Source organism: Mycteria americana, chromosome 21, assembly GCF_035582795.1.
Source record: "Mycteria americana isolate JAX WOST 10 ecotype Jacksonville Zoo and Gardens chromosome 21, USCA_MyAme_1.0, whole genome shotgun sequence".
Lineage (NCBI taxonomy): Eukaryota > Metazoa > Chordata > Aves > Ciconiiformes > Ciconiidae > Mycteria > Mycteria americana.
This window is the reverse complement of record NC_134385.1, coordinates 5639778-5662124: the sequence shown is the minus strand read 5'-3', so window position 1 is coordinate 5662124 and position 22347 is coordinate 5639778. Positions and strand designations below refer to the sequence as shown.

Sequence of the window (22347 nt, the reverse complement as noted above, 5' to 3'; positions counted from 1 at the left end):
TTAATCCCTCGCTCGTACGCCGATAGCTCAGGCAGCACCGGTGCGCCGGGCTGGCCGGACTCCCCAGCCAGAGCCCCACGCTCAGCCCAGCTGATGGATCTGGGGGGCTGCCCGGGGGGCTCACGGCACGGCTGCCACCACCGCGAGCATCCTTTGATAGCAGCAGCCAGCCCCCAAAATCCACGGGAGCGCACCGGAGGCTCCAGCACTGCCATCGTACACCTGAGCGGAGGAGAAGCCCCAGCACCAGGCGTGGAGCCCAAGGGAACCTACCGGAGATGTTGGTGGTGATCTCGGTGAGCGCCGTCTGGCCAAAGCCCTTGCCGGTGCGGGCCCGGACCGAGAAGAGGTAGGTGGTGCCGGGGTGGAGGTTGGAGAAGACGTGGTAGGTCTCGTTGCGTAATTTGGAGACGGTGCGCCGCGGGCCGGGCACGTTGACCGCCGGGTCGGAGGACTCGATGCTCTGGTAGCTGATCTGCAGGGACAGGGCAGAGCATCAGCAGCAGCCACGGGAGCGGGGAGAGACCCCGGATCCTGGCGGAGGGGGGGTTAAAGGGATGAATTCAGAGGAGGGGACGGTCATAGGGGCAGCCCGGAAGGCAGACGCTTTTTGGGGTAAATCAAAAGCAGAGGTTCATGGGAAAAGCCGTTGCTGGATCATACAGTGACCCTGAAAGCAGGACTCTCCAGCAGGGACAGACCCTGCTAGCAGGAGGATGAATGCAGGCTGGATCCGTGCTCCAAACGAAGGGCTCGGGGCCAGCAGTAAGCTGCAGCCACCCTTAATCCCCGCAACTGAAAGCAGCAGTAGCCCCCGATTGCTCCCACTACGTCCCCCCTGTATCCCCGTGGGTCCCCGTGGGTCCCCCAGCTGCCCGGGTCGTACCTCGTACTGCGTGATGAGGCCGTTGGGCTCCACCGGTTCCTCCCACTTCAGAAATATCATGTCCTCCAGCGGGGTGAAGGTGAGGGACTCTGAGGCGATGCCGCCGGGCACTGGGGAAGGAAAGGGGACGTGCTCGGACGCAGCAAGAAACCAGAGAAGGAGAAATCCTCTGGGAAACCCCTCCATGCGGCTGCAGCAGCTCTCCCCCGTGACCGAGCCACCGCGTCCCCTCTGCCACGTCACCCAGCTCCGGCACGTGCCACCAGACGGGGCTGGTGGCTCCCCAGGGCAACGATGCTCTCGCCGTGCGCCCGAGCTCACTGGTGACGCGGTGACACGGGGCGGGGGGGTCCCCACGCCACGGCACAAACCCTGCAGGTACCGTTTCTGGCATCGCGCCCAGCTTCCACCGGCACAGCAGCAAGCCCCCCGCGCGCCGTCACCGTCAGAGCTCGCCCGCGTTCACCAGTGCAAGGAAAGAAAAAAAAAAAAAACCTCCCTTTTCCCATACAACCCAAATCCCCCCCCAAAGCCACCAGAATCCTCGGGAGACGTTGCCGGCGCTCGCACCGGCGAGCAATAACATCCTCATCTGCAGATGGGCTTGACAAGCCCCAGCCTTCCCCTCTAATTAACACCACCAACAATAATAACCGCAAACGATAAGAGCGATCGACGGCACTGGGATCAATATTCGCTTCTTTACCATGGATTTCTTGACTCGAGGGGGTCAGCGAGGAGGACAGGAGAGGCGATGGCCCGGCAAAGACCACGATTCACCAGCAGCATCCGCCGCTGCGGGCTTAGACACCCGAAACACACACCCTCTCGTTGCAGAGGGACGTCAGCTCTTCCCCTCTATTTTTCTTTTTTGCAGCTTTTGTTCAGATCTAATTATGGGGCCGAGAGAGAGGGATTGCCTTCCGTGCGCTTCCCACCGTGCAAATACACAATTTCCACTTGATTTACAAGTTAATTTAATCAGGGGCGCCGTGTCCTACACATGTACACAAGGCACTTATTAAATTCGCAGAGAATTACGGAAACCTTTAGGGCAAGAACGTGTGTACCTCTATAGATATTTATATATAAATATATATACATAGCCTATATATTTTTATATATATATAGGTACAGGCACCACGCATTTTTGCGTGCACCAGGTTGAGACTGGCAGAGGCGCACAACGGCTCCCAGGTGCGTGTATACCCCTCTGCCATCCATACACATCATATACATCGATTCATGCACTCGTATATATTTATTCTGGCTGGCACTGCATACGCCCTGCCCGCAAGGCAGAGAACCGGCTCCCTGCGCACGCCTGCCCGCAGCACCCACACGATGCAATGATATTTCCCCGGGCACCTGGGATTGAGTCCCATCGTTTCGTGCAGACACAGCCCAAACTCTCCAGCCGCAGGCCACCGACCTTCCCGAGCTCCCCTGGATCTATACGGGGCACTTAAACACCAGCCGGGCAACCTATAGATGGGTGACTCTCTTCTCTCGGTGTCCTGCCCACAGACCCAGGAGCCAGCAGGACTTTGCCCAGGGTCCAAGAGGGACGCTGTGAACAACGCCCTTGGTTTGCTCCAGTTCTTAATGCCCCAGAAATGGGGTTTCCAGCCCAAAACCAGGGTTTACCACTCGGGATGGGGGTGCGCATCTTTGCAGCCCACACCGGGACCCCCCCACACCCCCCGAGACAAGCCCCAGCGCCGCATCAGGGGATGCTGCGACCGAAGCTGCCAAAATAAACCACAATCAAGGGTCCTATTATTAACGAGCCTTCACCACCTTCGCTTAATTACGCAGGCGGCTGCTCATCACCGGGTTTGTGGGAGCTCAAATCCTCATCGCCCTCCCAGGCAGGGAGACGCTGGGCCAAGCCCGCGGGTAATATCTGCAATGTATCCATAGGTGGGTGTCCACCGATCGACCCCGCCCGAGACCGAACGTATACGCGGCCCCAAGTTCAATCCAAGGGGGAAGCCGCAGGCTCCCGTGCCCCGATCGAGGCATAGGGGAGAGCAGCTGGAGCGATTACAGTGTAGCGAAAAAACATCTGGAGCTCCTGTATTAATATTCAGTAAGAAAACAGCTGGAGCAGTCACAGCACAGCGAGAACAGCTGAAGCAATTATAGCTGGAAAATAAACCATCAGGAGCGTGAAGCTGGGTGCCCCCGGCCGGGCAGGCTCAGGTTGGGGATACAGGGTGGGCACAGAGAAGGGTGCCCAATTTAGGCTTTAGAGATGAAAACAGGACCCGGAGACGCTGCCGGCTCCGCTCCAGCTCTGCAGGTTTTGCCTTCCAGCCTGGGAGAGGGGAGCGATGAGCGACGCGCACGCAAAAGCTGCGCCTTTCGGCGGGTCCCAAATCGAGGCGAGTCCCTCGCAGGGGGATTTCGTGGCCGGCTCCTCCTCGGGGGCCGTCCAGGGGGTCTGCAGCCAGCCAGATCCTTTGCAATTATCAATTCTTCCACCTTAATCGCTGATTCTCGATGCTAAGAAGTTCTTCGTAATCGGAGATTAATGACGTTCTTGCTTAACTGTAAGCGCCGGTGACTCTGTGAGGGACAGGGATGCTCCAGCCACGCTCAGCACCCAGCACCCACGCCGGGCACAGCGGCTCCTTGCGCCCCACGCCAGCCCCAGCCGCTGCTGCCCTCCACGGACCGGGGTGAGACCCCCTCGCCCCCCCCGGCTGCAGGACCAGCGGTCAGAGCCCAGGTGTCCTCGAAGGCGGCCGAGTCGGCTCGGCGCGGAGGAGACGCCGACGGGGCGGCGAAGGGGATGCGACGAGTGGAAGGAGCCGTCAGCGGGAGCTGCCGGCCCTGGATGTGGCCCGCTGCTGATGGGTGGCACCGGAGACGCGGAGCTGGCTCTGCCCTGTACCTCCCGCCACGTTTGCCCCATCTCCAGAGCCCAAAACACCCCGAGCTGACGGAGGGCCGCAGCCGGGGTCCGTGGTGCTGGGTTAAGCCGGACCTGGGAGACCTCTCCGGTGGCCCCAGCTCCAGGACATCCCCGGGGAAGGGCCGGGCAGGAGCAAGAGATCCCAAACCCCGGAGTCCTGGAGCAACGCTGGAGCCTGCAGCGAGGACGTCAGCCCCGCTCGGGTGCCGGCAGCGGGGACCCAACCCCGGGGCACAGCCAGGACGGGGAGAAGAGAAACAGCTCGGCTGTTCAGGAGCAACGCTGCTGGCGAATAACGGGGGCCAGGCAGCCCTTCCCAGCGCACACTCATCCGCAGAGCTCGCCTGCACAACCCGAACCCGCCCGAGAGCAAACTTAACCGGGGGAGAACATTGGGGAAGCCAAGCAAAGCTGGGCCGGGCTCCGGTGAACAGCACCCTCCCAAAACATAACAACGCCAAATTAATCAGCGACTGAGCAGATGAAAGGCGTTACCTAAGCGCAAAGCACCGATTGTTTGAATTGTTATGGTTATTGCTGCTAGGCTTTGGTTCCACACTAAGGGGTGAGCGAGGACGACTCGTGCTGGGACGAGCCGGGCATCGGCCAACTGTTGCGTCCTTCACCGGACCGGGCACGGCTAGAACGCTCCGCTCGAGGGACCGGGGCAGCATCTCTGCAGCAACGTAGGACGTTCCTCCGCCAGAGCAACCGGTGCTGCCCCATCCCCACCCGGTCCCCTCGTCCCCCCAGGCCGCTGCCAGCGCTTCCCTTCCCCGGCCACCGTCCTTGCCCCTTTCTCTCACCTCCCCTTGCACAGCCCTGCGGCCGCAGCAGCCTTTTCACCTCCCCGTAAGCGCGACGGCCGCAGGAGATGTTCCCGTCGTGCCCCCGGCCAAGGGCCACAGATGCGCGCCGTGCCACGCCCCGGCAGCTCACCAGCCACGGAGTCGCATTTTTGGGGACGGTGCAACCCCCGGGCAGACTCACCGTCCTCGTCTGTCTGGAATATCACCTCCTTGCCCTCCTTGCGGCCCTCGGGGTTGGAGAGGATGAGCTTGACGTGGATGTTCTTGTAGGGCAGCAGGTTTTTGATGGTGTAGCGGTTGGCGTTACGCTCCATCTTCACGCACTCCCGGAAGGTTTGGTTGTGGCCGGCGCCCACGAAATAGCGGTAGCAGAGCGAGACGGTGTAGGTGTGACAGCGGGTCAGGTTGTAACCCAGCGGCTCCCACTGCAACGTCAGCTGCCTGGACTGGATTTCGGAGAAAGCCAGGCCTTTGGGGGCCCGCATGGGCTCTGCGGGGGGGAAGAGAGATGGGGAGAGATGAGCGATGAAGCAAAACATCTCGCGGGTTTATGTGTATTATCAGGGAAAGCCCTTTTACAGCATAGGAACAAGAAGGGTGGGTGTGGAGAGCAACCCTGACCCCAAAACCAGGACCGGCCCCGGCACAGGATGCTGCTGCCATGCAGACAGGGCTGGGGACGTCACTGGGTCTCGAAGCCACCAACACTGCAGGGCCAGCAGCCCCCATAGGCTCCGTTCACCTACGGAGATGAAGCCGGGTGCCAGCCCCGGGCCGGCGCAGAGCCACGGCGGGCACCGGGAGCATCCGTGCCACGAGAGGCCCCAAATAACCAAATAAACGTGCCTGCGCGATGGGAGCCCTCACGTTTTCATCGAGCCCACGTCAGGCTCTCAAAAGGACAGAGACTGAGCGCCGTGGATGGGAAGGAGTTTAATTAGCTCTAATCGGTGCGAACAGGAGAAGTTGGATTTAATGAGGAGCCAAGCTCCTTTGCCAACAGCACACGCACACGGGCGGTTTGGGTTAACGGCAGTAAACTTCTTTCCATACCCAAGGGTGGTGGGAAGGGCACCGAGAGCGAAGGAGGGTCTTTGTCCACCCCCTCCCAGACCTGATCCCCCAGGCGATTCCCCTGGGATTTGCACTGCGGAGGAATTCGGGCAGCTCAGGGTTGCAAGAGGCTTTTGCAGCCTCAGCGGCTGCTCCTGCAGGTCCCGATGCCCTCGCAGGACCGTGCAAAACCTCAGCTGGTTTTGGGGGGAGCAAGCACAGCAATAGGCACGCAGCCCCACGCCACGGGGACCCCAGCCTTAAACCCATTGCCACGCCCGGCTCTACCAAAAAACACCAAACCTCAGCCCCAGCGCCCACCGGCATCACTCCCGTTAGGTGGCCAAGGGCACAGGGACCTCTCCCCCCTCCTCTCCCCGAGGCCTCCAGAGCCCCCCCCCACCTCCCCGGGCAGCACCGCGCGGTGCCAGGCTTCAACCTTCCCCCCTCCTTTTTATTCCAGTGTATTTAAACGCTGCGGGGGCAGCCAGCAGTACGGCACCCGGGGCCGCTGACGGCCGGTGGCACGTGGCCGTGTGGGGAATCCCCCCTTGACCCAGGAGCTGCAGGACGCATCTACCCAGCGGCTTTTTCCAGGGTCCCCTCCTGGGCCAGATCCTGCAAAGCACGGGAGACGCAGCGCCGGGCAGACGAGGCTCGGAGGACGCGGAGGATCCCACCGCAGCCGCCTTTCGGGTGGAGGAAGGGCGGCTGCGTCACCATCGTGACCCGGGGGAAGCCGGGGAGAAAAATACATCATTGTAGCACGTGGGAAGAGCCGGGGAAGCCTAAAGGTGGCAACCATAGGATATTAAATTTGGGGTGCCGAGAGCGTCAAACAGTGCCTGTCATCGGCTTCAAGGTGATACGGAAATCTGGGCTTTCTCACGGCGCCTCTGAAAACGAATCTGGGATGAAAAGCTGGCGGCAGCTCCTCGCCACGATGCCCGGGTCGGGGTTTGCATCTCCCCCTCCGCCCCTGCGCCCGCATCGGCCGCTCTCCTCGCGCACCTGAGCGCGCCCGTCTCCGAAGCTGACCCCGCGCGCGGGCTCCCCGCAGCCAAAGCCACGGGGGACCCCGCAGCCCTGGGGACGCGGCCGTGTCCTGCTCCGCTCCTGCCACGTCTAAGGAGGATGCGCCCGCCGGTCCCCGTCTGCGGGGCGATGCTCCCGGCTCGCTCCCGGCTCAGCAGCATGGACCTCCACTTCTGTTGGGTTGGGTTTTTTTTTTTTTTGTGCAGGGTCCCAGCTCAGCACCACGGCGGCGCGGGTCTCGGGGCGAACACGGCGCGACAATCCCGTGCCTCTATCGTGCCCTCTCGCTGCCTTCGACTTTGCTCAATCACCAGCAATTAAACGCCGGCATCAGGAAGGCAGCTGCCGTGGAGCATCTGAAACCCCACCGCCAGCCCCCAGTCCCAGCTCTGCCGCAGCCGGGGACAGGGACGTCCCCCAACCCGGGTCGCCCCCCATAGGGACGCGGGGTCAGATTTTCCTGAGGGCAACAGGCTCCCCCGCGGCCCCACGGCACCGGAGAAGTCGTCCCCCCCGTCACCCCCCAGACCGGCAGCACGGTTGCAGCATGGGCTCTGTTAGGGCATTTTGGCAGAGAGAAAGCCCAGCTCCCACCTCCCCTGGGGACACCCCAAGGAGGCTTCAGCAGGGATGGGGCTGCCCGGAATTACCCCCAGGTCATCGCGGCGCACGGGAAGGCAGCCGACCCCCCCCGCCAAAGCTGCCACCCCTCCGGAGTGGCGTAGGATTAACGTAGTTTTAGAAGAAATATTTTTAGAGGCACCGACCGCTCAAAACCAGGCACCGGACAATAACCTACAGCTCCCTCCGAGGAAGGAAGGAGATGGGAACCTCGCTAGGACAGCCAAGGGGCTCGGCCTCGGGGACAGCGGTCCTGGGATTTGGGGATGCCCTGAGCCGGGTCCGGCCCTGAGCCTGCAGCCCCGGCGGAGGGGGAGCAGCCGTCTCCTGCCGGCGTTTGCCCGGCTCCAGGGATGGAAACCGGCCGCGTGGCAGCTGCTAACCCTGGGCATCCCGCTGCCGTGCCTTCCTGCGCCGAGCTCGCACCGGGCTGCCGTCGACTCTGGTCAGCAAACACCCACCGTCCATCAGGGCCTTTTCAGGCTGTTTCAGGCTGATAGTCAGGCTGACAGTCAGCCTGTTTCAGGCTGATATTCGGCCCCTCTGCACAGGCTGCTTGCGTTGGCTCAAGATCCGGCCTCGCCCATACCCCCGCTGCCCTCCGGCCACGGTCACAACGTGGTTGAACTAGCGGTCCCTCCCGAGACGCTGCGCACAGCCGCTCCAAAGTCAGTCAAAGGCGGGTCCGTCAGGGGAGCTTCACGCTTCAAGCTCCCGGACCGCAGCGGCAAACGCCCTCGGCACCCATCCGGCCCCAGCCGCGCTCCCTGCCCAGGGCTCCGGGTGGTCACCTCGCCCAAGGCCGCCCGGGATGGCAGGGGACCTTTGCCCAAGGCCACCCGGGGTGGGCGGGATGCGGCGTGGGACCCACCTGCACACTTGGTGCGGCTGATGAGGGGCGGCCCCGGTTTGCCAGTGCCCCCCTCGCCGGGCCGGGTGAGCAGGACGCTGATCTCGTACTCCGTGTCCGGATCCAGGTGCCAGAGCTTGTAGGTCTGCATGTTGACGGCGTGGACCTCCGACCAAGGCCCCGAGGTCATGCGGTACTCGATCTCCTTGCGCACGATGGGGCCGTCGCCGATGATGGAGTTGGTGTTGAGCTGGATGATGAGGTAGGTGGAGCCGGCCCGGAGCAGCTGGGGGGGCGCGATGGGTGTGGGGGGCTCTGGAAGAGAGCGGAGAAGGGGCAGGTGGAGCATCATCCCCCTCCAGAAGCAGCTCCACAGCATCCCCAGCCCGGGAGCCGGCCCGACACTGGCACAACCACAGGCACCACTATTTTTTTTTCTTTTTTTTTTACTAGCTACGGTCAAGACATTCACAACGTCTCTTCCCAAACAAACCCATCACCTTCGGACTGCAGGGCACGGGACAAACTCGGATCCCCCACCCAGAGGACGCGGGGACTGACACCGAAGTATGGGAGGGCACCATCCAGATTTCAAACTTCAGCCCGTGCATATGCCCGTCACCGCTCTTAGCGAGGCTTTAACAGCTGCAATAGGGTTTCATCTGATCAAACCTTAATTATCTTTATAAGATAATTATCTTTATAAGATACACTGCCCAGCGTGGTGCTGCACAGTTTCACCATAATTAATTAATTCCCACCTACTGCAATCAAAAATAAGTGATCTAAGGCCACCAGGAAAGGTATTTTCCTGGTTTTATGTTGAACCATCCGTGCGTAGCGACTCATTCCCAGTGAGAAACTGCAATCCCACCGCCCCGAGCATCCCACCTTCCTCTTCCTCCGCAAACAGCGGAGCAGAAATAGCCCGTCCGTGACCCAGAAACCCAGCGGGCAACAGCAAATCGCTCACCTTTCACAATGAGCTCGGCGAAGTTGGAGACGCCCGAGCCGCGGCTGGACTGGGTGACGCAGCGGTACAGGTCCTGCTCCTCCTTGGACACCTCGTCCAGCTGGAAGGTGGCCAGGAAGCGCCGGTGGCTGATGTGCTTCACGGAGGCAGCGGGGACCACCTCGCCGCTCTGCCTCTGCCCCACGGGGAGAGACAAGACGTTACCAGGAGGCACGGCGTGACATCCAGAGCCACCAAACGCGTCCCCAAGTGACATCTGCTTAAAAGCAGCGGGGCGGGGGGGGGGGGATTACCCTTTTCCCCCCTGCCCAGCAGCGTCTTCTCCCAAAGGGGAGGCACGGAAGCGGGGCAGAAGCGATGCACGGGGTTGACGGTGGAGATGCCGGTTTCACCGCGGCCCTTGCTCACCTGCATGAGGAAGCGCTCGGCCTCGGCAGCCTTGCCGGCGGCCACGCACTGGAAGGTGGCATTCTGCCCCGCGTTGACCTCCACGTCGCCCAGGCGGGAGAAATGAGGCGCTTTCGCTGCCGAGGGACGCAAGCGAGAGGTGACAAAGCAGCCAAGTTCCGAGGGGACCCGCGGCAGCGTTGCTGCAAAAATCCCACCGCAGCCCAAAAACCCACCCAGGATGCCAGGGCGGGAGCCGAGCTCCGGACGGGCTTGATCCCCGTCCTCACAGCCCAGCTCGGAGTCAGGAATTTGTTCCCGTCCCCGTACAACCAGCCGGCGCGCCCAGGGAGGGATGCAGCCTTCCCCTCTAGCATCCCGCAGTGCTGTTGCCGGACGCAGGCTGTGGGGCTGATAGCGGGGGGCAGGTCTCCTGCCCCAGCCTGGAAGAAACGGGGGGTGAACCCCAACAGCCAACGTGTCGGGACAGCCTAGGATTTCAGGTCCCCACCGGCCCGAGTGGCCCCTTTCGACGGGGATGCTCGGGCCACGTTTTCAGTCCGCGCTTCCCTGAGGTTTTATAAAAGCTCAGTGATGGAGATGGAAAAAGGAGCCCCAGAGGTACCCGGGAGATGGAGCTCCACCAGCCCGGGTGACAACAGGACACCCAGGTGCCACCAGGCTGCACCCTGGCATTAGTCGATCCCCTCTCCCCAGCACCAACCCAACGGGCACCAGCTCCAAACCCTGCTGCCCAGCCCAGCTCAGCAGCACCCACCGCCCCGCTGCCCTTCGGGGTCCCCCACCCCCGGGTCCCACCCCGTGACACTCACAGCACGGATAATTCAAGAGCAAAATATCATCCAAGCCCAGATAGCCTCGGCGCTCGCTGGAGACCACCGCCTCGAAGAGGACCTGCGGCACCAAACAGAGGGGTCACCCGTTGCCAGGGGGTCTGGGTCACGCAAGGGGGGGTCCAGGTCACGCAAGGGGGGGGGGGGGGGTCCACTGGGGCTCACCTGGTACTCGCTGGGCCAGAACAAGCTGACGGCCAACTCCGCCTGGTGCCACTGGTGGCCGTGGGAGCCGGAGGCGTTCCAGACAGCGCTGCCCACCGGGCCCCCCGTCACCCGGACGTAGGCGCTGAGGGTGCCGGGGCTGTGGCCGTCCCGGCTGTACATGAAGTAGCTGAACTGGAGGCAGTGGGTGTCATTCTCGCTCAGCGCCTGGAAGAGCAGGTGAGCTTTCTGGCCCGGGGCGTGCTGCGAGGAGTTCACCATCAGGTAGGAGCCTGTGGCGGGAGGGAGAAGGGGGGAGAGCGTGGAGTAATCCCCCCCGTTCCACATCTCCTGAGCTTTTGCCGGCAGGGATGGAGAAGGCGGAGGATGCAAGATTGCAAAGATGCACGCGACCTGGCAGCGATGCTCGGGTACGGGTCCGTGCCAGCCCGCAGGGACGTGCGGGACAGGAGCCAGGGACCAGGGACGGGGCCAGCCTCAGGTGCCCGTTGGGGCAGCAGCAGGACACTGAAATAGGACCTGGCCGCTGGACGAGGAGGGAAGGATCAGACCCTCTGCCTCCAGGATAAGCTGCTCGCAGCCGCGGTCCCCCAGGACACCAGGGTCGGTAACGGCTTCGATGCCACCCGAGCCCCTCCGCCTGCTTTCCTTTAACGCTCGCAGCTTTGGCTGCGTCAATACTGCCCTCCCCAGCTGGGCCCCAGCCGCTTAATTTCCATTCCCACCGCCTCGGATCATTTACCACGCAGTTGTCGCCGAGTTTAAACCGTGCTCAGCAGGCGCTCGCAGGGGGGAAAAAAAAGCGCTCGTCGGCGTAACGAGCGGCTGCACCGCAGCTCTCCGGGATTCCGGCACTGTGGCTCTCCGGGATGCCGGCCCCAGACCCGGCTCCCCACCTGCCCCACCACCAGCAGCCGCTGGTAGCCCACCTCCCATCACCCCGAATCACCAGCAATAAAACCAGGAGTCCCGGCGCTTGCCCCAGTGCAACCCCAAAGCCGTACCTATGGGGCAGGCAGGGTGGAAATCCCAAAGGGGATGCCAAAGGCAGCATCCTTCCCTGCCCCGCGTGCTCCATCCCAGGCGGTCCGGAGGCAGGGGGGGGATGCAGGCGTCCCAGCTCTTCACGGCAGCTCCCGGAGCCATCCAGCACGGCCGTGGGGCCAGGACACGGGGCGGAGGGGAAGCCGCCCTACCAAACCCTCCCCAAAACCAAAGGCGAGGGGATTATTAATATCCCTTCCACTTTAATAATGGCAGAAGCTGTAAGTAACAAAGCCGGGCCATTTATTCAAGTCTACCATTGTTTTCCTGACAGTAGGCGCTTAATTATTAATAGCTTTCACCACCAGTTAATTTAAATGAATTCACGCGCTCTCCTCCCATCGCCTTCCAGCGAGCGGGCACCAAGAAAAAACAAACAAAGGCAGCGGGGGATCTTGGGGGGCACCCATCCACCCCCACGGTGCTTGGGACCTGCGCCCGGGGTGACCCCGAAATGCCTGGGGGGGACCCCGAAACACCCAGGGGTCACGGCCTCAGCCGGGGAGAGGCAGCGCTGGCACGGCACCGCAGTGCAGCGCGTCCTGCAGCGATGGAAACTGGGACAGGGGAAAGAAATCACCAAAAAGCCCAATTTTCACCGCGTCGCCAATGCGCGCAGCCGCCCGGCGCTCCTGGCCCCTCCGGGTAGATATTCAGGGTGAAATAAAAAGGTAACAATTTATTTTCTCATAGTCGACACAGCCGCATTTCACAGACAGACGGGAAGGCACTATGTCCACATTCCTTCTCTTTTTTTTTTTTTTTTCCTCCCCCCTCCTTTCCTCCGGCCAAATTATTTCTGCGCTAACAGCGGCGGCACGGAGAGCGAAGGCCGCCCCGCGCCAGGTGACATCTTCCAAAAGCCACCTCCAACCCCTCAATCTTCCAGGCTCTCATTAACGAACGCAGACCCTTCCTCCTCCCCTCCCTTTAAAAACAAAAAGCCAGAGGACCAAAATAAAGAGACTTAAAATAACTTGTCAGTGGTTTAATTTTAAAGACGGAGAACGTCCATTAGGGTCAGCCGGGACCACGAACGGGTGGCAATCCCCCGGCGCATCCCTCATCCGGCAGGGTTTCCCCCAAGCGCTATTTTCCCCCCCCTTAATTTTCTTCCCAGCGTTGCTGCATCGGAGAAACCAGGCTCCCGCCGCTCGCTTTTGTGCTAATTCTATCCTCCTCCCCCCGTAAACGACTGGTCCCAGTTTCAAATCCAGGGTACGGGTTGGGGTTCTTCAACGCAGGAGAAGCGGGGTACCTGTTCCTGCGCTGGGGTGCTGCACCCTGCACCGGAGCAGCCCCTGGCAGGGCCAAGGTCCTGGGCAGGCAGCTCCTCGCCGAGGGGGCTGGGGGTCACACACTCCCTCAGCAGCCCCTGGTTTTGGTTTTGCAGGGGATGTTTTTGGTTTTCAGTGAGGTTTTTTTTTTTTTGGTTGTTTATTTAATGTGCCCCAATAAAAAAGGGCAGCGCAGCCCCGCCTGGGTGCTCCCACCAGCAGCACCGGCACCCAGGGAGCTCAAAGAGGCGGCGGGACAGGCAGGGGGTGACAAGGGGGTGACAAGGGGGTGACAGCCTGCACACATGCTGCCACCCCCCACCCCATGGGACACAGTCCCACTGCGGGTCACCAACCTGCTCATCCCTGGTCTCTTGATCCAGCTCTAGGGGATGCTCCGGGGGGCAAGGGAGCTGCACAGCCCCTCCCAGGGTGATACAGGGACACCCAGGGGTGCCCCACACCCCTGCCACTTGTTCCCTGTTAATCCACCGCCGCTGCCGGGGTCCCCCCTGTACCCCCACCCCACCAGGCGCTCAGCTTCCACCAGGACCCGGCCGCTTTCCCAGCCAGGGCAAGAGCAGAGCTGCAGCAAGAGCTACGCAAACCCCCAAATTCTGTTTTTTTTTAAAGCTTAGCTTTGCTCCTGCCAGCAAAGCCGGAGCTGGGGCTGGAGAGGAGGGGGCATCCCAGCCCTGCTGCGTCCCAGAGCTGGGGGGGGACAGGCAGGACCACGGCAGCAGGGCAGGGGGGATGCCCTGGCACAGCGCATCAGCACGGCTGGGGTTATTTTGGAGCCCTGTCCGTATGTTGGCAACACGGCAAAAACCTGCTCCAAAACTCATGACGGGGAAAATCATTTCCAAACCTCCCGTGGAATGGGAGCAACAGAAACAGCCCCGGGGCATCCCCCGGTTGAGACTCCAAACCAAAGGACGGGATTGAGGCACAGATCGATAGCATGCTTCGCTCATTAAATCCTTCCTCTGATCCTCAATTTAAGGTCGGTTTGACTCAAGATACCGGTCCAGGCGAGCTGTCACCCCCCGCTTCGTCACTGCAAATAACAAGTCAGCCCCTCTGTGTCCCCCCCAGCTCAGCTGCAGCAATATAATTTAATTTAGTTTTCAGGTGGGCTTTTAGAGAAGAGCCCAAGTTCTCTGTGGAGAAAGAGAAAAGACTCAAAAAGCACTAAATAATATTTCAATCAAACAAATGAAAAGAGAAAGAGGTTTCCAGCAACGTTCCCTAGAGGAAAACCACCAATTTGTTACGCAAAAGTCGACGATGAGGTTTAAGCTGCAAAATCAGCCCGGAGGGGCCGTGCACGGAAAGCCTTGTACCCACCCCAGGCAAGTCCTCACGCAGGGTCTCCAGCCGAATTTTCCCACTTGTGGGATCATCAGCCCTTCCTGGGGATTCAAATCAGGTCTTCGAGGATAACTCGGCGCCTCCGGTAACCTTGGCTGTGAATCTGAGAGCAGTGAGCTCCCAAGGATTTTCTCCCCAGCTTCGGGCTGAAGCCCCGCTCGCCCGCGGGGAAGGAGCAGCTCTCCCCATGGCACTGCCCTTCCCCAGGGTCCTGCCTGCAGCTGCCTGCACCCCTCGGGGAACAACCCAAAACAGCCCAGCAAGAACAGGAGGGAAGAACCCGCTCCCCGCCGCTTCCCTGCCTTGCCAAGTTTTTCCTCCTACAAAACCACCGAGAGAGAAAAAATTTAAAAAAAAAAAATATCAAAGAGCTATTAAAAGGCAGCAAAAGGCAGGCAGGATGCAGGCAGAGGGCGGCACTGCCAGCCAAGAGGTGCCAGGGGCCCGGGTCTGGGCTGAGCGCTGCAGCGTCTGCCTCCGAGAAATCGCTTTGCAAGATGCAGCCGACGGTGCCGCCTCCTGCGCTGGTTTTTCTTCTCGACACATCGGAGCCGGCACAGGAATTGGGTACCCGCTCCCTGCTTCTGCACCAAGCATCTCCCGCAGGAGCCCCAGCACCAAGGGCTGATCTGCCACGGCCACGGGGTCCTTGGGCAGACCGGAGTAATGCCCCCAGGAACCAAAAATCAAGCTTAATTTTTCAAGGTTTTTACAGATAGGCAGCAGGAGCTTGTCGGGAAGCGGTGCCGGAGCTATCGGCTGAAGGAGCGACTCCTCAGAGGGGATGGAGGGACATGGAGCTCATCAGGGTGGGGACAACGGCTCGGTCACCCCCCCGACACGGCCATGCTGGGGCACGGCAACGCGGCCGCGGGGGGAGCACGACGGCAGCTCCGTGCATGGAGAGAAGGAAGAGCCAAGCATGGACCAGAAACTCCGATCCACGGAGCGTTTCCTAATGTCACTGAGTTTGGAAGGAAAACCTAGGAAAAAAAAGCCATTTGGAAATAAAACCCAACCACAAATATGACGATGTAGTGTTTTTGAGTACAGCTGGGCAGGGCGGAGGAGCCCGCGTGCCCTGGTCCCCAGGACGGGGCTGCGGAGGGGCAGAAGGGCACGGGGGAGCGGGAGTTTTTGCCGCAGTTTCTCCCAACCCATCTCCCTTTGATTTTCCACGTGCAGATTCAAGCAGCGACAAAAAGAGGGGCCTGCACCCCTCCCAGGGAGAGCCTGGAGCTCCGTGGCATCCTGGCTTGTATCAGCCATAGCGTGGCCAGCAGGAGCAGGGCAGTGATCGTCCCCTGTCCTCGGCACTGGTGAGGCCGCACCTCGAATGCTGTGTTCAGTTTTGGGCCCCCCACTACAAGAGGGATATTGAGGTGCTGGAGCGTGTCCAGAGAAGGGCAACGGAGCTGGGGAAGGGTCTGGAGCACAAGGCTGATGGGGAGCGGCTGAGGGACCTGGGGTTGTTCAGCCTGGAGAGAAGGAGGCTGAGGGGAGACCTCATCGCTCTCTACAGCTGCCTGAAAGGAGGGTGTGGAGAGGTGGGGTCGGTCTCTTCTCCCAGGTAACAAGTGATAGGACGAGAGGAAATGGCCTCAAGTTGCGCCAGGGGAGGTTTAGACTGGATATTAGGAAATTTTCCTTCACTGAAAGGGTTATCAAGCACTGGAACAGGCTGCCCAGGGCAGTGGTTCAGTCGCCATCCCTGGAGGTATTTAAAGGACGTTTGGATGAGGTGCTCAGGGACATGGTGTAGTGGTGGGCTGGGCAGTGTTAGGTTTATGGTTGGACTCGATGAGCTTAAAGGTCTTTTCCAACCTATACCATTCTGTGATTGTGATTCCACAGAGCATCCTTGTCCTCTAAGGGACACCCCGCATCTCTGCGGGGTGAGGACAGGGACCCAACCTCGGCTCTGCCCCGTGCTCCATCCTGCACCTGTCCCATCCAAATTCACCCAGGGCTTAACCTAAACACCCTGTTTTATTTTGATGTTAAGTAACCTCAACTTGTGTTTCACCCCCGGAGCTCCAGAAATCAGCCCGAATTCACTCCCCTGTCCCCCCCCCACCTGCTGGACCACTCCACCACCCGGTCCCCCGCTCCTCAAAGGGCTTTGGGATCTGGCCAAATCCTGCAAGCCCCGTGGGTGCCCAGCAATGCCAGGTGCTGCGGAGGAAGGCACACACCGTCCCTCTTCTCCCCAGCTTCAAAACAGGGGGGCTTTAGGAGATTAGATATCGCAGAGCCCGAGGGCAGGCGTGGAGCAGCCTGGCACGCAGAGGCAACGCTTGGGGCAGAGCGGGAGGAAAGCAGCCCCGAGCATCCGGGGAGAGTTATTTTGGTGCAGCCACAGCGATGGTGCATCCTCATGCCTGCCCTACCTGGCTCCCTGCAACTGCTCCTTTAAAAAAAAAAACAACAATAGAGCTGGGGGAAAAAAAAAAAAAAATCACGATTGCAACGTGGGAGAGACCCATCCACAGGAGAGACCCATCCATCGTCTTTAGGAGAAAGAGGGAGACAAGATGGGGGGGGGACCAAACCAAACAAGAAAGCAAGAAGAGGGATGCAAAGGTGGAGGCGGGTGGCCAGCAGCCAGCATCCGCTCCAATAAATCCTACGCTCCTTGAAACTGGCTGATCTCCAATAAAAACTCATTTTAATCTAAAACCACGAGACTCCTTTGGAAAGTGCTCCCTGGAGAGGCCCCAGCGCTGTGAAATACTCTTCATCCACCGAGCTGCTGGGGGGACCGAGAGGGGCGATACGGCTGCAGGAGCCTCGTGCAGAGCTCCCCACGTGTACCGGGGTGAAGCTACACAAAAATGGGGTCCCTGCACCCGCTGGGTGCCCCGGGACCACGAGCAAACAGTGTCTACCTGGTAGTAGGGGACCCCCGGCTACGGGACGAGCATCCCTTTGAGTGTCACCGTCGATCAGCACCGGGACGGGCGCTCTTCCCAGGGTCGGACCCTGCGGTGCTCCGTGCTCGCAGCTCAGCCTCATGGCATGGGACCTGGGACGGCTGCACCACTTCCCCATCAACTCCGAGGTTTATTTCTTCAACTTCGCATTCATTTAAGCCCCCATCTCCTGCTAACCCACAGCGATTTCTTCGAGCAGAGAGAGCAGCCCCATTCCACCTTACCCCTTCAGCCCCCTGCAAGCCCCCAGGCTTTAAACTCAGGCGCTTTGCTGCAGCTTTTAAATTGCAGCTAAAAATCGAGCAGAAAACCAATCGAGCAGGTTCCAGACCCTCCATCACGAGCCACCCCAATCCCCAGCTCTGCTTCCCTCCTCACTGCCCTGGGAAACCCCCCCAGGACACACACACAAATTAGGATAGCTCAGTTTAAAGCAATTATTTGGAAAATCATCAAGGGAGAGCAGGGATCCGTCAGCAGTCCCACAGCCAGGCTGAGGGTTGTCTTGCCCTCGCCCAGCGCTCAGGACATGCCAGCAGGGACGGGAAAGGAAGGAAAAGATGATGGGAAGAGGAGAAGGTAAAGGAAAAGGAGGGTTAGCGGAGGGGAAAAGCCAAATTAAGCCCTGGCACGAACAACGCACGAGATAAAAAGCTGGATTGAGGCAGATTGATGGAGCAGTAAAGAGTTTTCTATAAAGCAGTTAATGTTTTAATAAAAAAAAAAAGTCATTTTTACTATCGAGTTCTAAACCAGCTCTCCTCTTTCTGCCCATCTTCAGCACGGCGCCTGACCTCCAGGCTGGGCAGGAGGAGCCGGAGCGCCGGGACCAGCGGTCCCGAAAACAAGGAGCATCTCGAGCCCGGTGCATCTCGCAGAGCGAACGGGTACAGGGACAACTCAAGGGGGTCACAGCGGGGCACGGTCTGGAGCTGGGAGCAAGCAAAGCCCCGAATGCCACCCGGCACGGTGCCCACGCCAGCCTCGTGGAGACGGGAGCTCCCCACGGCTGCCTGCCGGGCTCTGCTCCCCCAGCCTGGCCATCAGAGAGGAGCCAGACCCAGAAAATAACAAAAATCAGTTTAAAAGCAAATGAGATTTAAAAAAAAAAAAAAAAAGAAAAAGTCCATTTGCATTTTAGTCCTTACAGTTCTTGAGACTTCAGAGATGCCTCCAACTCACAACCACGAGCCCTTCCCCACACTTGCAAGAGCCAGAAACACATTTTTCCCCCCTTTTCCACATCTCCAGGAGATGGGAATTTCTCCTGGAATGAGCCTGCAAAAGCATCATGAGCCAACACGCCAGCGAGGAAAGAGCAGGCGGCGGCTGCAGATCCCGGGCGGCTCCGAAGGTGCCCCTTTACAGATCTGGGTGCATCCCGGCTGGCGGCAGCCGCAGATGCTGCGCTTGATGCCAGATGGGGAATTTGGCATCACCGGAGATGCTGCCGAGACCCGCGGGAAGCGTGGAAAGCTGCCCGAGCTGCTGCCATCCTGCTGCTGCGGGCAGGGAGATGCTGGGGGGGGGGGGGGGGGAACACACGTCCCACACGCAGCCCCCGGCCAGCCTGGGGGTGCCTGGGCTGCAGGCACCAAACGCAGCGATGGCAGAGGTCAAACGCAGAGGGAGCAAAGCTGGAAATCTTTGCTTTCCACCCCAAAAATACACGCCCGGACCATTTGCAGGCTCCCCCAGTCCCCTGCCCCAGCGTGGGTTAGGGGTGGCATGGGGTTACACCCCGCCAAGGCAGCGGCACAGGGCTCAGAGGTGCCCAGAGCCATCCGATGTCCCTGTCCCTGCTGTGCTGTTAAAAACCCTCCTCCCCTCAGCAGCAGCAGGGTCCCCCATCCCCGTCCCCAAGCGACACCCTCCCCAGGGCCACGCAGCATCCCGCCCCACCGCGCTGAGGACCGACACAGCTCATCACACCTCGCCGGCGGGCACAGCGGCACCCTGCCCGCACGACCGAGGACAAGGCAAGCCTAAAACGCTGTGGGAATTAAACCAGGAGAAGCCGCGTGGTTCGGCTCTGGGGTACAGGATCGAGGGGTGGGTTTGGAGCAGAGGTCCCCGGGGACGTGGGGGGACGAGCGTGGCCCCGCTGGGGACCAGGACTCACCGTGAGGCAGGTCGGCCGTCAGGTGCGGCATCATATAGCTGCGGACAAGCTCCCACCCGAAGTCATCGTCCTCGCCCTGGCTGTACTCGCACTGGTTCGGGTCGCTGTCCTCCTCGAAGGTGCAGCCGGCTGCGGGGAGAGAGAGACCCGTCAGTCCCCGCTGAGACCCCGCAGAAGGGCTGGTCCCTCCCCAAAAGCCCTGCCAGGATGGGGTGCTGCCCCCCGAAACACAGGGGGACCCCAACCATCCCCCATGTGCTCGGACATGATCTTGTCTGCTGCTCATCCCCCACCTCCGCCATTCGGTTCCCCCACCTCCGCCATTCGGTTCCCCCACCAGTGAAACGAGCTGGCAGGTCTCAGCTGCAGGAGCAGGATACAGCTCCCAGCTCTGCTTCCCGGGGGCCGGTCACCGAACGGGGGGTTTCACCCAAGAAACAGGCGCTCGACTGCAGTGGTCACACAAGGATTCGCAAGACCCCGAGGGCTCCTGCAAAAAATCCCGCTTGGACCTCATCCCTCCGCCTGCCTGCGTGTTTCAACCTTGCGCTCTTGGGGGTCTGTCCGTTGCCTGACACGACAGCGGCAGGTCTCAGCCGGGACCTCCAACGATCCGCAGCAATCACACCCCTACAAATGCATCACTGAACCACCCCCCCCAGCTGCGGGCTGGCATTTCTGAGCCCTTTTATTTCCCTTTTTGGGAGTTTGGGGTTGTTTTTTATCCTTTGCAAAGCCAAAAGCCTCGCACCACCCCCCCGCTCCGCAAGGCGCTCGCCTGAGCGCGGAGAATGGGAATAAATGCCAAGAGGCCGCTTGTCCCCACGTCTACCAAGGTGACACGGAGACGCCGGCCAGCCCCCCGTCCCGCAACCAGCCCCCCAAACCCTGAGCTCTGGGGCTGGCTTTGCCCATGGGGCCGCTCCGGCCCGGTTCGTTAACACTGACCGATTGTTCCATTAAACCCCCAGATTACACGCGGACCAGGGCACCGGCGCTAATTAATCCGAGCCCCTGGGCTGACGAGGGTAGGCACGTTAAGAAAGCCCTGAGCAAGCAGAACGAACAAAGGCAAATATCCCCTAATGGGCCAGCATGAAAGCAGAGCCTGGCCGGGGGATTATTTCTTCTGGTTTTTTTCCTATTTTATCCCCAAATTACATCAGTAATTCCCCCCGCCACCCGGGGATTTGCCAGTTAATGGCCTCGCTGCTGCCGGCACGGGTTGTGCTTCCCCGTGCCGGGAGACGCTCAGGCACGTCGCTTGTGCACGCACAAGTCCAAACACGGGAAAAAAAATCCCGTAAAATGCCCAAAACATTATGATTCCTGACACTTTCACGTATAAAAACAGATTTGGGGCTTTTTTCCCCCCCCTTTACACTTATTTTTTAAAGCACCAGGGTGCACTCCAGCTCCATCGCCAAGGGTTGTTTTTTTTTTTTTCCTCCCAGAATCACAAGAAACTCCTTTTTAAAAAAACTAAAAGCAAATTCTCTCCTATTCATATGCCTGGAGGCACGGAGACCTCACAGCTTTCTTAAAATCCTTCCCAAAATGGAGCGTCTGCCCAGCCCACTTGCGGATGTGCCCCAGTCCCCGGCTCCTTCGGCTCTTGCCACGAGACACGCCGGATTTTAAAGAGTCTGAAACTTGGCTGCGCTTTCTAATGGGAGAAAAAGCACAAATCTGTCAAAATTTTCCAGGAAGGAAAGAAAAAAAAAAATTTCAAAATAAAACAAAGTGTCAGAAACGAAGTGCCAAGTGATTTAAAAAAAAAAAGCGCAAGTTTTTCTTTCCAAGATCTGCTGAAATGGGATATTCTGGGAGGGAGAAGTTTGTTCTTAGGGCTGGGGTTTTTTTTGTCTGAGAAACCAGAGCGGAGGCAATAGTGTTTCGGGCTGGCGGAGCCCCATTTCCCAGGGAAAAGCGATTCCTTCACCCCCAATAAACTATTCCCAGCTGCTAACAACATCGGGGGAGACGTAACCTCCTCCTCCTCCTCCTGGGCCGCATCTCCACCCCTCGCACCCCGCTGCCATCCCCAGCACAGCCACCGGCACCAACGGGCCTCGTGCCTCAGTTTCCCCACTGCTCCATCACCCCAAGGCTGGATCCTCGGCCACTTGCGAGACGATGCCCAGGCTCCAGAAGCTTAAAATGCAATTAGGTGGAGTAGATATTTTGCTGGCGGAGGCACAGCTGGCCAAGCCGATCCGTCTCCCTCCTCGGACAGGTTTATTGTTATGGCTTTTCCCGGCGCAAGCCTTTCCTCCCACCCGCTCCCCCCATCCATGGCATGAAATGAAGGCGGCTCGACTGGCCACTCCATCTCACCGACAAATTTGTCTATGATTTGTATACGCAGGGAAAAAATAAAAAGGGTTTTGCAGAGCCTTGGTTTCCATGAGCTATGGGATGCTTTTGGCACCATCCCTCCCCATCCAAGGGCAGGGCTGGGGAGAAGCTCAACCTCCAGCCCTTTCTCCCTCCCCATCACAAGATTAACAGGGGCGTAAAAATTAACATCTGAGTAATTAAATACCAACATCCCAGCTCCAGAGGGGGTGGCTGTGGGTCCCGCAACAGCTGTGGCAAGTCAAAAGGGGTAAACCCAGAGTGGCATTCAAAAAATTAAGGTTTCATCAACATGTTTGCAAGGAGGGCGGGGAGACTGCAACCTGAAATACCCATCTGCAGCAACGGGGACGGCTGTACCCATCCGAAGGGGTAACGGCAGCGGGACACGGTCTGTGGGAGCCAGCCGGGACCGCTCCGGGTCCAGATGCTCCCTAAAAATCACCAGGCAGAAACAAGGAGCCCCCAGTTCCCAGCCCCTGCGCTGGCTCGAGGCCAGGGTAACAGCAGCTCCGGGCGGTGGGATGAAGGCAGTGAGCACGGGAGGTGCGATGCGAACGTGAGAGCGGCTAAAAATACTGCCGAGGGCGTGACAGTCTGCTCCCCGGGGGCACGATGCATCCAAGAGGATGCCTGAACACCCCAAAGTCACCCAAACCTCTCCAAACCCAGAGCCTGCCCCAAGGTAC

The 22347-nt window shown here is 59.9% G+C and overlaps 1 protein-coding gene across 1 annotated transcript in view; it reads right to left on the bottom strand.

Annotated features, from left to right (window-relative positions):
• The window catches only part of PTPRU (protein tyrosine phosphatase receptor type U), a 79595-nt gene that overhangs the window by 42051 nt on the left and 15197 nt on the right, over window positions 1-22347 (bottom strand). The window contains exons 2-10 of the mRNA XM_075522304.1: window positions 19301-19429; window positions 10554-10825; window positions 10368-10449; window positions 9556-9671; window positions 9148-9322; window positions 8196-8489; window positions 4797-5105; window positions 887-996; window positions 274-475 (exon numbers count right to left, since the gene is read on the bottom strand). Coding sequence (XP_075378419.1) covers window positions 274-475; window positions 887-996; window positions 4797-5105; window positions 8196-8489; window positions 9148-9322; window positions 9556-9671; window positions 10368-10449; window positions 10554-10825; window positions 19301-19429 — 1689 coding nt within the window. The remainder of the gene's footprint in view (window positions 1-273; window positions 476-886; window positions 997-4796; window positions 5106-8195; window positions 8490-9147; window positions 9323-9555; window positions 9672-10367; window positions 10450-10553; window positions 10826-19300; window positions 19430-22347) is intronic.